Source organism: Glycine max, chromosome 13 (genome assembly GCF_000004515.6).
Source record: "Glycine max cultivar Williams 82 chromosome 13, Glycine_max_v4.0, whole genome shotgun sequence".
In the NCBI taxonomy this organism is placed as follows: Eukaryota; Viridiplantae; Streptophyta; class Magnoliopsida; order Fabales; family Fabaceae; genus Glycine; species Glycine max.
The window spans coordinates 31,828,387-31,842,319 of NC_038249.2; the positions used below are offsets into that span (position 1 = coordinate 31,828,387).

Genomic DNA, 13,933 nt, shown 5'->3' on the forward strand with positions numbered 1-13,933 from the left:
ATCATTTTTCAAAAATATAAAAAATAATTAAATTTTAAAAAAAAAGAGAAAATTAAAATATATTTTATACAGTAATTGAAATAATAAATTAAAATGGAATAAAAATTGAAACAGAGCAGAAGAGAAAGGAGCAACACATACTAGATAGCTCATCCCCTTTGCATATAAATAAATAAAAATATCTCCATTAACTTAAGCTTGTAGCATATATCGCAGCTCTGTTTTACGTGTACGCGTAAAATAAAACCAAGATATTCCACAAGCATAAACTTATGGCCTGGGTTCTTTTAAGGAACCCAAAGAATCTAGATTTGATTATTGTGAGGTCCTTAATTATTTTCTCTTTTTTTTTTTTTTGCTTTCTTCTTAGGCCTCCCTTTTCTGCTTCACTTTCTTTTACTTTTCCCTTTTCGCCTACGCTTTCTGGGACCTAAAAACGAAAATGAAAGACATGACAAAGACCTTAATTTGTTACAGAACAGCAGATTGTTCCTCACATGGACTCATTGCATTTATACTGTGCTATCTCTATCTCTTTCTTTTTTATCATGGAATAAAATTAAAATCAATAGTCAAATTCGTACATGAAAGCATGAAATACTAATAAATTAATTCTTCAAAAGATAAAAATTTAAATTTAGTCTCTTCATGCATAAAAAATATGACAAATTAATCATGCGGACAATTTAATAATAAATTGGTCTTTAAACTTTGTAACTTAATATCAAATTGGTCATAAAAAAATTCAACTTATTATCAAATTAATCATTAAACATTACAACTTAAATGGTTTCACAAATTTAACGACTAACTTGTTGCACAATGAGGAACTAAATTATATTTTTAATCTTTCAAGGATCAATTTGTCATCGCATTACTTTAGAGGACAAATTTGACTATTAACCCGTAAAATAACATATATTATCATTGGCTTAAATATATTTTGTGTTTTTTTCATTTTCATCATTGTAAATTATTTTTTTTGTTTTAGTCATTGCAAAATGTGTTTGTTTTATTTTTCGTTCTTAAAATACTTTAGATAGCACTTTGAATTGTAAAAATATATTTTAAATAGAAAAAAAAATATTAACTAAAATACTTTAAGGAAGAAAAACAAAAAGAAACACATTTTGTAAGAAGTAAAACAAAAAAACTGCAGGAACAAAAATAAAAAAAACTAAATTACAAAAATAAAAAATATATTTAAACCTTATTTTTGTCGCTATTTTATGTACTAGAGGCTAGTCCCAATTGTTATGTAGTTAGTTTTAGGCCTATAATTCCCAAAAGTTAGTTTATGGGAAAAAGGTTGCCTTTGTTATATACTTTATTTTGGTTGTGCTACTATTTAATATGAGACTTCCAATACAAATTTTAACGTCGAAGGCCTAATATTTTGAGCATAAAATTTTCAAAAGTTAAATATTTACATGTTATACATATTTATATAATAAAATACATGTGAAATTATATAAAATGATTTCATTCAAAAAACATAAAGGAGTTCACATGGGTAAAATGTTCTTTTTCGTGTTAATCATCAAATTAAAAACTTATCAATTAAGGGTATGAAAACATTTCCGACTCAAATTAGGACTGTTCAAGTTTACAAAAGAACTCAAGTTAAGTAGCATAATAAAATAAAGTAAAATGACATGTTTAGAATATTATGCAATTGAAATAAAAACTCATGTCTCAATGTCACATTCTATCAAAGCATTGTGTTTCGATGTCCTCCAACACGAGGTTCCCTAAAGCAATCCACCTAGTCATCTCCTCCACGAACACAAGGTTCGAAATTATCACATGATCCAAACACAAACACAAGGAGAGTGAATTATCACATTCCTAAACAAATAAAGATAAATGAAGACACATATATAATATCAATATAACAAGCTCAACTTAGCACAATTTGCATAATTTTACCACTCATTATGTAACATCAATTGTCCTAAGGATTTAATCACAAAATCACATTTCACACCTTCACATTAATCATGTGTTCAAAACAACAAATCTCAAGTACAACACAACATCTCACACAATTCATTACCCACCATCATGTAGCAAGTCACAATGATCATTACACATGTGTTATGTAACAGATATACTAAGACTCAAATATATATGCAATGTGGTACTATGTCAGTAAAAAATCTCATCGGATGCCTAGAAATACATGACAAGATAGACCACACACTGGTAAGCCAGGTCACTCTCACTAGGTAAAATCATAGAGAGACCCGTTAGGGTCATGCTGTTTTGCGAGAATGCTCCAACCATGTTGGATCAGCACATACTTAAAAGAGCACTTAAACCGGGTGTATTTACCCCCAAAGCCTAGACTCCGAAGAGTCCGTCAGGGCTTCTCCCTCCTAATTCAAGTTCAACCCATAAAATATTTTAACAAACAAACTTTATCTATGAACTATATAAACATATGACTCATCAATTGTTTTCAAAATAATTTTAACCTGTCGCGCCTCAAAATGATTCAACTCGTCGGTTTCCCACAATGGACCCATCACAATATTCATTGTGCATTAACTCGTCGCCCTTGAAGGATTTTACAATAGTTTAATTGTACAGTTCATAACTCACAACTCAATGACATCACTTTACACTTCACAATAACATGTATAATCACATTGAGGAACATATCAATCCCACACTTGTTCACAACACATGTCTCATCACACCTTTTCACTAACACATTATCACTTCACACACACACACACACATCATACAATAGTAATCTTCCAACATTTAAGGCATATAATCATTTACTTATTTATTTAGTTAATAGCATGGAACATGTGATCAGATCATGGGGAACAAAACCCCTTAATCAATTTCAAGAAAACATGCAAGAATCAAGAGTTCTCAAATTTCTAGGTTTCTAACATTCAAAGCCAAACACTCAATTAAACCATTCAATTCGAATCAGAGCATTAATTAACCCATCAAACATGAGCAATTTGTAGTTATCATTGTGCAAACAAAATTAAAACGCATAAAAACACCCCAAAATTAATCCCAATTTGATCCTCTAAGGATCTTTATACATGTTCACTTTAACCCCTATTGCGATATACTCATCTCTTGCCTTTAAGCGGGCTCACATGTGTAGTCTGACAGTGATAGCGATGTATCTAGCGGTTTCCTAAGATTCATCAAAGCTTTTCCTTTGATTGTTTTGCTAGAGTTTTCAAGCATTAGAGAAAACAAAAAGGGATTGAAGCCTCAATTGTGTGAGGGTAATTTCTCTCTCTTAAAACATTATTTCCTATATCCCAATGATGGGAATGTGCAATTTTGAAGGTGGTGTCCAAATTTACAGACGATCCAACGGTTAATAAATCCGAAATTATAGTTTTACTAGATCATATTTGAGTGTATGCGGGGAAAAAAAGGATTTTGGGAGAGAAAAAAGGAAGAATGAATTTGGGAGAAAGAGAGAGCTTAAAATATATCATAAATGTAAAAATTGACCTAATATGTTTTTATGTATAGTTAAGATACTCTGAGCCTATTATTTACTCTATTTTTATTTTATTTTATTATTTTATAAAAAAAGAACTTTATTTTACTATTTCATTAAATAAATAACCAATTAAAACATCCATTTATTTTCTAAAACATCATTTTACTCTATTTATTTTTTAATACTATGAAACTCTTATTTTAATTAACAAAAAATCTTTTCTCTCATTTATTTAATTTCTAAAACTCTATTAGTTTTTAAATATTTTTTTTATTTCTTTTACAAAAAAATAAAATGTTACATTGTCTGATAATGAGTAACTCAACAATAATTACACAAATAAACTCTAATACTATCTTATAATTACGGTTCATACCTAATTCAATCACTAAAGTTACCGTATAAAAATGATCTTCTGCTTATTTATACGGTTAATCATACTACTATGTGATAAGAACAAATGGTCATTAGACCCATTCCAATAAAGCAACAATCATGGTAGCTAAATAATGCAGTTTATACTTTGCATTTTTGAATTAGATGCTTGAGGCTCAATAACCAACATTTCCCTTTTTTTATTATACAAGATGGGTAGCACGCATGAGCAACGTAATTAGCCACAAGCTAAATCCACAAAAAAAAAAAAAAAAAAAAAGCTACGGGTTTCGAAAGTAACTCGTTTTTAATGGAAAATAATGAGTCATGTTAGAGTGTGATAATGATCTATCCGTGCACTCCAACTCCAAGCGACAACAGAAGAGTTTTCCCGTGTGGTATAGCTTTTAAAAAATGTCGAGAAACCAATCATAGGGAAGATGATTTTTGTGCGTAATTTTCTGTTACTTTACACATTCACATGCTCTAATTTTTGCATAAAGCTTCATGCAATTCTTGTGGGGAAGACTCTTCTACATGGATTCTACACAAGAATCAGTTCCTTATACATTTTTTAATGTAAAATATGGAGTAAATAAAAAATAATATGTGCGAACATTTTTTTTTATATAATCTCTTACGGAAAAATATGTATACATTAGTTGGAATGTATATACTTGTCTAAAAATATCTACTTGATTTTTACATTTTCCTTTTTCTGAGTAAAGAAAGATGGAAAACATATTGAAAGGTATATACTTAATGTTATTATTTTTTTATTAGAAGGATTTAAAAGGGAATAAAAAAGTTATTTAAGCTTAATATAAGTTGTCTAAAGTGTAAATGTTACTCTCTTTTTTTTTTTCTGCAAATGTTCTGTTACTTTGTGGGCTTAAGTAACTCACTCTTTTTAAAGTTAGACTACAGTTTGAAAGGAAAGATCGCTCAATAAAGACATTCAGGCAATTTTTTTTTATGGATATTAATTACTGATAAATAATTTGCATCAATATCACAAAGATTAAAAAAATTTAAATTATAATTTGTGTGAAAGAATTTTTTTAAATAGTAGAATGGAATTAACTTATTTCCAACAGATACCAAAAATATGTCTACTTATTATTTTTATCGATGTTAATCGTAGCATAGACTAATAATAAATAGCAACAATATCTCACGTGTGCTCAACAAAACATTTGGAGATAAAATTATGAGCTGACAAACTACAACTCGTATTTTTTTACTTTTGCCAAGTCAACCAATACTTTTTAACAGAGAATTAATCACGCATGGCATGGGTTGAGGTGGACTACTGCCAAATTGTAGATAGAGAAATGCATATGATTTTGTAATTAATTTTTAATAAATTTCCACTAATAAAAAGTATACGTTATTATTTTTTTTTAATATAATCACTGTATTTTATCAGAATCAAATATGTACTAAAGTATGAAAATAGGTTTAAATAAAAGTAAAAACTACACACACTTACACAGCAATGAATCTATTTAGTTTTAATTGATTAACTTTGAGAAAAAAAATCTGTTCAATTCTTTAAAAGCTTATTTTGAATATATTGCGTGTAGAGTGATGTTATATCTTCTTATAAATACTCTTGTAATTAAATTTTTTTACTGTATTATTAAAAATCTTAAATATAAAAGTAAATATATTTAATGTCTTGAAAATATTTTAGGCTCTGAATTATGATAGCGACTGTACCTTTTACATCATTTCTCAATAGAATCAACGTAGGAAAAGTTCTATTGGTCTCAACATATTTACTTTTTACATTATTTTTTATTAAAAAAGTATTTTTGATCTTGTGTAAATTAGGTGCATTTCTATTCATTTTCACATTAAGATCATGATTATGAGCATTAAAACTACTTGAGTAGTTTCAAAAAGATGTGTGCCAAATGATTTCTAACGGTGTTTTTACTTTTTGAGAAATATTTACTATAAAATTTTACACTTTCATGTATATATATATAGTAGGTTTATTAATTTTATAATAATTTCTTATACCTAAAATGATTTTTAATTGATTCAGATTACTTAAACTATTGTATAATTTTGTTGTATGAATATCCTTTTTTCAAAACACAAACAAGAAATGTTTACTTCTCCTTACTGCCAGTGCCAGAGCTTCCATTCCTCTCCATGTCTGTATAAAGTAGAAAAAGACCAATCTGGTTGACGAACAAAATTATTTGACTTGCTACTCCTTTCAGTTGCAGTATTCCACCAATTAGAACTTGGTGTGAATCTTTGAAGCTGATACTTCAAAAAAAATAAACGTGAGATATCCGCTTTGTCGTGTTATGCTACGTAGATTGACACTTATAAGAAACTTTCTAGGAAGAGAAAAACAATGCAAGCTTTACACGAGAGAAAGAAATAAGTTTAACCCTTCCACACGTTACTAAGATTGCTAAAAAAGCAAAAACCAACGACATCTTCGAAAATAGACGGCAAGATAGTGAAGCTTGGCGTCACTCTTTCCCCAACACGCCTCAATATAAACGTGCCCTCTAAGCTCCTCATTCTTATTCATTCCATTCTTGTATAAAAAAACCCTCTTACCCTTAATTCTTGATAGACACTATACAACAACACAAAAAACATTCACTTCAAAATTGCAACATATAATAGCATTTCATTAATATCATGGATCGTAGACTTTCTGTGAAAATAGAAGGAGAGGGAAGTGTTCATATACAAGTTGCTGAACTCCACAGGCTAAGCGAGACAAGCAAAACCAGCACAATGTTTGAGCCTCGTGGACTCAGCAGCATTGAGAAGAGAGACAGTGATGCAGCTGATAACTACTCTTTCTCTTCAGCAACGGCTAGAGCACCAGAAAAGAAGCTGACCCTCTTCGCTCTTCGTCTTGCGGTGCTTGAAAAAGCAGCCACTAGCCTTGGAACTCTTGGTTTCATATGGGCAACCGTTGTCCTTCTTGGCGGTTTTGCCATCACTTTGGACAAAACCGATTTCTGGTTCATCACCATCATACTGTTGATTGAAGGGACAAGGATTTTCAGTAGGAGCCATGAGCTTGAGTGGCAGCATCAAGCCACATGGTCTATAACTGAAGTTGGAATCAACAGTTTCAGGATGCTAAGGTCCTCCCCAAACTTGCTTCTTCAAAGTATCAAGAGCCTTTTCAGGCCAATTGTAATCAAGAAGCAAAGGAGAGACATGGTGGAGGCTAATGTTACCCCGAGGCATAGTGATAATCATAATACCATTAGCATAAGGACACCAACTCGCATGTGGATTAGTTCAGATGTTCCACTTCTTCCATATGCTAGATGGTTTTTCCTTTCAAGGCATATCAGCAAGCTTTTGTATTGGCTTCAGCTTTTTTCGGCCATGGCTTGTGTGGTTCTTTCGTCGATGAAGCTCATCAAGCATAATTATGGGGAGGTTGCCAAGGGAGACACTGACAAGAGGAACCGCGAGTCAGCTTTGAATATCTTCTATGCATTGGCTTTGGCTGAGGCTTTGCTTTTCTTGATGGAAAAGGCTTACTGGGAATGGAAGATCAGCTACTGCAAACTGTTGGATGAGGTTAACAAGGAGTGTGGGTTGGGGCCATCGGGGATGGTGTCGATTAGAAGGTTCTTTTATGATTCCTATTCTAGGTGTGTCAATGGGAGCATATTTGATGGGTTGAAAATGGACATTGTCTGTTTTGCTATGGATCTCTTGGCGTCAAACTCACCCGATGAGCAGCTCATCGGAGGAAGAATTCTTCGCCAATTTGCGGTGAGTGAACGGTTTTCTGATGATACCCTTCAGAAGCTTGGAATTTCCATTTCTGTAGTGGAGAGGCTAGTTGAGATGTTGAATTGGACAGACCACAAGGAGGAAGAGATTAGGCTCTCAGCTGCAGAGATTTTATCAGCACTAGCTGGCAAGAAGCAGAATTCTCTCCGCATAGCTGGGATACCAGGCGCTATGGAATCGATATCATCTCTTCTCCAAACTAACAGGAATTGCATACATGCAGCTGATGAAATTGGAGAAAAGAAACTCATATTTGATCATCCCAATTATGGCTACTGGACATTTAACCATTTGGGACTCCTCATTCTGAAGAAACTTGCCCGTGATCACGACAACTGTGGAAAGATTGGAAACACAAGAGGCCTGCTCCCAAAGATCATAGACTTCACACATGCTGAAGAGGGGTTGTTGAAGAATGAGAATGTTACACCATCTCAAATTCTGACGGTGAAGAGATCTCTGCAGCTGGTGAAGATGTTGACTAGCACAACAGGCACCTATGGGAAACATCTTCGAAGGGAGATTTCGGAGATAGTTTTCACAATAAGCAACATTAGAGATATTCTAAGGCATGGAGAGAAACACCCCTTGTTACAGAAACTGAGCATAGAAATTTTAACCAGTCTGGCATTGGAAGAGGAGGCAACAGAAAGGATTGGAGGCACAGGTGGAGTACTTAAAGAATTGTTTAACATATTTTTCAAAGATTGCATTGCTGAAAATCAGAAAGATGTAACCACTGTTGCTGGGGAGGCCCTAGCAATGCTGGCATTGGAAAGCAAGAACAACTGTCATAGGATTTTGAAGTTGAAAGTTTTGGAAAGGCTGATAGAGGCATTGAAATTTCCACTGCTTCGTGTCAATGCCGCTAGAATTCTAAGAAATTTATGCACCTACAGTGGATCAGAAGGCTTCAAACAGTTAATGGGGGTTACAGCTGCAGCACCCACAGTAAGTGTTATCTACCATCATAGTTTTAGGCTAGTAACATGTGAATTTATATAGTATGTTTTTGTTGTATGCTTCAAACTCAATTTTTAACCATCGCACAACCCTGCAGGTGCTTCAGGCAATCATGTCACAAGAAAACAAGCTCCAAGAAGTGATGATTGGACTAGCGGCAAGTGTTTTCACATTCATGACTTCCTCTGAATCAAGCACTGTATTTGAAGAATCTGGGATCACTGAGGCTGAACTGGCAAATAAATTAATCCATATTCTCAAGAAACACCGATATCCTCCAACTAAGGTCCCGAGGATAAGGAGGTTTGTGATAGAGCTGGCAATTTGGATGATGAAAGAAAGAGAAGAAAACATTCATACTTTCAAGGATTTGGGAATGGAGGAGGTGCTGGAAGGTGTCTTAGAGACCACTTCAGAGCTTGAAAGCTTTAATGTTTTCTCTGGTACCGTGGGACTGAACCGGCACAATCTAACAATTCACTCACTGGTTGAGACAGCATTGAAGTTGCTGGAAGATAGGTAAATTAATGAATCACAGAAGTATATTGCAAAAGTCAGTAAACCATGTTGATCCAGAGCAATCATTGTAATAGTACACTTGTACATAACTGTGTGTAAACTAGTAATTATAGTAAATTCTTTTCGAAGGCTGCCATGTTTGCTGGGGCTGGAAAGATAGCTTGACTCAATGATTTATTCATTTTTTTTTTCAGATTCAATGTTATTATTTGAATTGAATTATCCATATTTCCTTTTGTGATTAAATTCATTCCTTCCTGCATTGAAATTAAAAGAAAAAAATCCAAATAATATTAGATTTTTCCTTCTTTAGACCAGACTGACTTGGAAGTAATCTTTTGATTGTTGTTTCTATCCTTGCTCAGATGTCTAACAAGGTTTCACAGTTATAGAAGAGCCGGATGTTGTGGCTTTAGTTGTGGCAGCCAATCAAGTTATTCTAACAATTACACCAAACAAGCAAAAAGAGAAAGGAATCTTGAAGAAATTGACATTATTAACTAAACCAAAAAATTTGAACCATTTTCCCTCTGGTCCACGAAAAACATAATGAACTAGTATAATTCTCTAAAATAAACAAAACAAAACACATTGAAACGGAACCAGCGCACCAAGTGTCAAAAAATAGTCACACCATAGAATCCTCCTAGAACATAGCTCTCAGTCCCTACTCAACTTATTTACAAATTACAAAAGATGTTGTAGAATTTAGACCAACATCCTAGGCCATCACTTTGGAAACAACTCCTGCACCAACTGTTCTGCCTCCCTCTCTCAAAGCAAATCTTTGTCCTGTTTATAAATAAAGTAACTACCATCAAATCATATTGTTGAATGTAGTCACAAACTAAACAAAAGTTGTAAGTAAAGACAATGCAGAGACAATTTTAAGTTAAATTCTAGACCTTCCAAATTCATCAAAAAGCAATTGCGACACATTAACTTTTAGGGGATATACAACTGAAAAAAAACTTAGTTTCAAAGAATTAAAAGAACATAAAAACTACGCATTTAAATATATAGATTATTAGTTGAATCCACTTAGGGTACTTGCCCTGTAGTCTGTAGTTAGTACTAATTAATAAACTAGAGACAATATGAAACAAATAATATATAGGTGACCTATTGTAGATAATGCAGCATCTTTATGATCTATGTGACATCTAGGATTCAACCTACCTATTTCAAGAGGAACAGGTGATATCAGCTCAAAAGTAGCAGTCACATTATCACCAGGCATAACCATCTTAACACTTTCCGGTAATTCCACCTTTCCGGTAACATCTGCAGTCCTCAAGTAAAACTGTGGCTTATAATTAGAGAAAAAAGCAGTATGACGGCCACCTTCATCTTTTGAGAGAACATAAATCTCTGCTTCAAACTTCTTATATGTTTTAAATGCACCAGGCTTGGTCACGACCTGTATTTTACATCAATAAAAAGTTTAGAAAAAGAAAAAAAAATTGGTTCATTTTCATAAATTGAATTACCCTCATAAAACATAATGAAATGAAATAGTGGTTACAGATTTTCATATGAGCCCTCATGAATTACAAAATTTAGCATGAACTCACCTTTTCACGTCAAGAATGAGACGATTACCATATTTCCACTACCATATTAAGTTTTAGATCAATGCTGAACATAAATTTCATATGTTAATATTACTTTGCACTTTCCACTCACCATTCCTCTCTGTACATCATCGCGCTTCAGACCACGTAGAAGAAGTCCCACATTATCACCAGCCTTGAAATAGACACAAATATTTAATTATCCATTAATCCAAATCCAGGTAAAAGGAAGGAAGGAAAGATGGTAGTGTGATTTTACTTACTTCCCCTCGATCCAAAATTTTCTTGAACATTTCCACACCAGTTACAGTAGTCTTCAAAGGTCCACTCTGTACACTAAGACTGATAAATACAAAAGCATATACTATAAAGCAAAACAGTCATTAACATGACATGATATATTTGACCTCCATGTCTACCTGTGTTAGTCCCAATACTTCAACCTCCTCACCTACTTTGATGGTGCCTTGTTCAACACGACCAGTCACAACAGTTCCACGCCCCTTCGCAGAAACCAAACATGGTGGAAGGAACACAACAAGCAGTTGACAACATGTAAAGTAAATATAAACAAATTATTTAAGAAATACAGAACAGAATACAGTAAGGCTAAAGAAATGTCATTTTATTAGATTATCATAATAAGGAAAGAGTTTGTACTGTGTTAAAAGCTGAAGTCTCTTGCAAGAAAAACTTGAAAATAGTAGATAGAAATGTACATCGTTAGTGACTTTTTAGGGGTGGTTATATTTTTTCCCTCCTTTTCATCCTGATCCTTATTCATGGAGGAGGAGGAAATCAGGGTGACACCAATGTCCAGAAATTGCTTTGTATTATGAATATGATATTTCAATAAGAATTGTTCTGATACACATAAGTTATGATCTTTGTGCTTACCTGAATTGAGAAAACATCTTCTACTGGCATTAAGAAAGGTTTGTCAAGTTGCCGCACAGGATCCGAAATGTATTCATCCACAGCATCCATTAGTTTTAAGATAGCCTTCTTTCCAAGTTCTTCATTAGTTCCCTGCAATGCAGCCAGAGCAGAACCTCGTACAATTGGAATATCATCCCCAGGAAATTTGTAGAAATTAAGCAGTTCTGCAAAAATGTTGTTTGTCAAAAGGATGCACATCCAATTAGTAGAATATATAACAGAAACATTCTGTTAAGTGGTAGATGTAGAATATAAAAGAAACATTCTGATAAGTGGTAGATTAATTTTTCTTCCCCTTCAAATAAAACTTTACAACACTTCATACCACGAAGCTCCATTTCCACAAGTTCAAGCAACTCTGGATCATCAACAGCATCAACCTTATTTAGAAAGCAGACCAATGATGGCACACCAACCTGACACAGGAAACAAGAAAAACACCCCACGTATGTTTTTGATCTTACAGTTTTGGAATGTAATTAGATTTTATAAAAACTGAGTTCAGCTTTTACATATTGACAAAATGAGCTATCAACCTGACGAGCAAGCAGTATATGTTCCTTTGTTTGAGGCATTGGCCCATCAGGAGCAGAAACGACAAGAATTCCACCATCCATTTGTGCAGCTCCAGTTATCATGTTCTGTAATTTCACCAAATGAATTAATTGAAGATGAAGTCCATACAGACACGAACATGTACAGGAGCATCAAATAATCAATCATGCAAAAATAAATAAGATCAGACATTCTTCAAAGTAATGCAATGCATATTCATTCAATTCAATATAGAAGGAAAAGCATAAGGGTCATAATTCACACCAAGAAAATTGACTTGTAGAAATAAATAATAATAACAATAATAATAATAATAATAATAATAATAATAATAACAATGAACCATATAGATGCTTTAACAAAGTCTATTCCCATTCCATCTAACCTTACCTTAACATAGTCTGCATGTCCTGGGCAATCAACATGGGCATAGTGCCTCTTTGCTGTCTCGTACTCTACATGAGCCTGTAAGATCAAGAGAAGTTTGTAAAATTTTATTACTAAAACTATTAGTTCTGTATCATTCACAACATGCATAATTGGAGTATGGACTTAGGAAAAAAAAAAAACAGTGATCTATCTCTCACAGTCGCAATAGTAATCCCTCTCTTCTTCTCCTCGGGAGCCTTGTCTATGTCCTCAAAGGCAATGGCCTTAGCTTTACCTTCTTCAGCTAGCACCTGTTCCACAAAATCAATTCACGTATATATAAATATTGTCAAACTCAAACACAAGACCTGAATAACAAAATGTTTATGCCAAAAAGAAATTGAAATTAAAGGTAGAATTCCACTATTTAAGAATCAGGACATGGAAATCAAGCCAAACCTTGGTAATTGCAGCAGTCAGTGTGGTTTTCCCATGATCAACATGCCCAATTGTGCCCACGTTAAGATGGGGCTTTCTGCAAAAAAGAACAACAACTTCAACAATGAAAAAGAAACACGCATTAAACAACCCTCATAACCAATAGCATGCAAAGGAACAAGCAACAAATATCTCTATCTGCTATCTGTATTTCTATTTCCACATACATACCCAGTGCCTCCACAGTTAAGGACTGATTGAAGGTGAATTCATATATAAAAACATATAATATCCTGAAGGATATACAAGTGCTCAAACTGGTTATTTGGGCTAGCGAACTTAAGTCGGATAATATTTTGCTCATACACAATAATCACTTCTACTTCAAATGATTAAAGGTTGCATTTTTCTTCACGTGCATGATCACATGCACGTAAGTGAATTAATTAACTACCATATGCAAGGACATGTATTCAACTAACATAAAAAAGAGGGAAAAGAAGAAAGAATAAGAAAGAGAAAAATGGTGTCCCTAGTAGTGAAGGAGGGTCTTTACGTTCGAGCGAAAGTGGCTAAGGATCTCCGTAGAGAAACGAGCTCCAAAGGAGGTGCATTATTGCAGTTTTGGGATATGACGGTGCAAGTTCCACGAGAGAGTGAATGGTAATTAGCATTTGTGAAATGCAAAGAGAAAAGGAAGCGCTTAGAATTTAGGTTTCTGAATGCAACGGAAGCCATGAGAATATGGATTATACGCACTTCACACTGCACTGAAGAATAAGGAAGGAACGGAGAAGAGAATAATAACAACTGAACTGATCATAGTCCAAGTTTGTTACTTTGTTCGTTCTTCATCTACTTGGCGTTATTTTAGCTGACACGTCGTCAACAGAATCCGCAATAATATTCGCAAGAAACA

At 33.5% G+C, this 13,933-nt stretch overlaps 2 protein-coding genes across 2 annotated transcripts; one reads left to right on the forward strand and one right to left on the reverse strand.

Annotated features, from left to right (window-relative positions):
• Positions 1-6,438: 6,438 nt before the first annotated feature.
• Positions 6,439-9,448, forward strand: LOC100815064 (uncharacterized). Its single transcript, XM_006594377.4, has 2 exons — positions 6,439-8,608; positions 8,718-9,448. Exons 1-2 carry the CDS (start codon positions 6,533-6,535, stop codon positions 9,141-9,143), a joined length of 2,502 nt encoding a protein of 833 aa, XP_006594440.1. The 5' UTR covers positions 6,439-6,532; the 3' UTR covers positions 9,144-9,448.
• Positions 9,449-9,614: 166 nt separating this feature from the next.
• LOC102667962 (elongation factor Tu, mitochondrial) lies at positions 9,615-13,831 on the reverse strand. Its single transcript, XM_006594378.4, has 12 exons — positions 13,571-13,831; positions 13,036-13,111; positions 12,795-12,887; positions 12,598-12,672; positions 12,189-12,293; positions 11,978-12,068; positions 11,611-11,816; positions 11,133-11,216; positions 10,977-11,042; positions 10,826-10,888; positions 10,319-10,559; positions 9,615-9,931 (listed from the first exon to the last, which is right to left on the reverse strand). The coding sequence occupies exons 1-12, from the start codon at positions 13,750-13,752 to the stop codon at positions 9,861-9,863; spliced, it is 1,353 nt and encodes a 450-aa protein (XP_006594441.1). The 5' UTR covers positions 13,753-13,831; the 3' UTR covers positions 9,615-9,860.
• Positions 13,832-13,933: the final 102 nt, after the last annotated feature.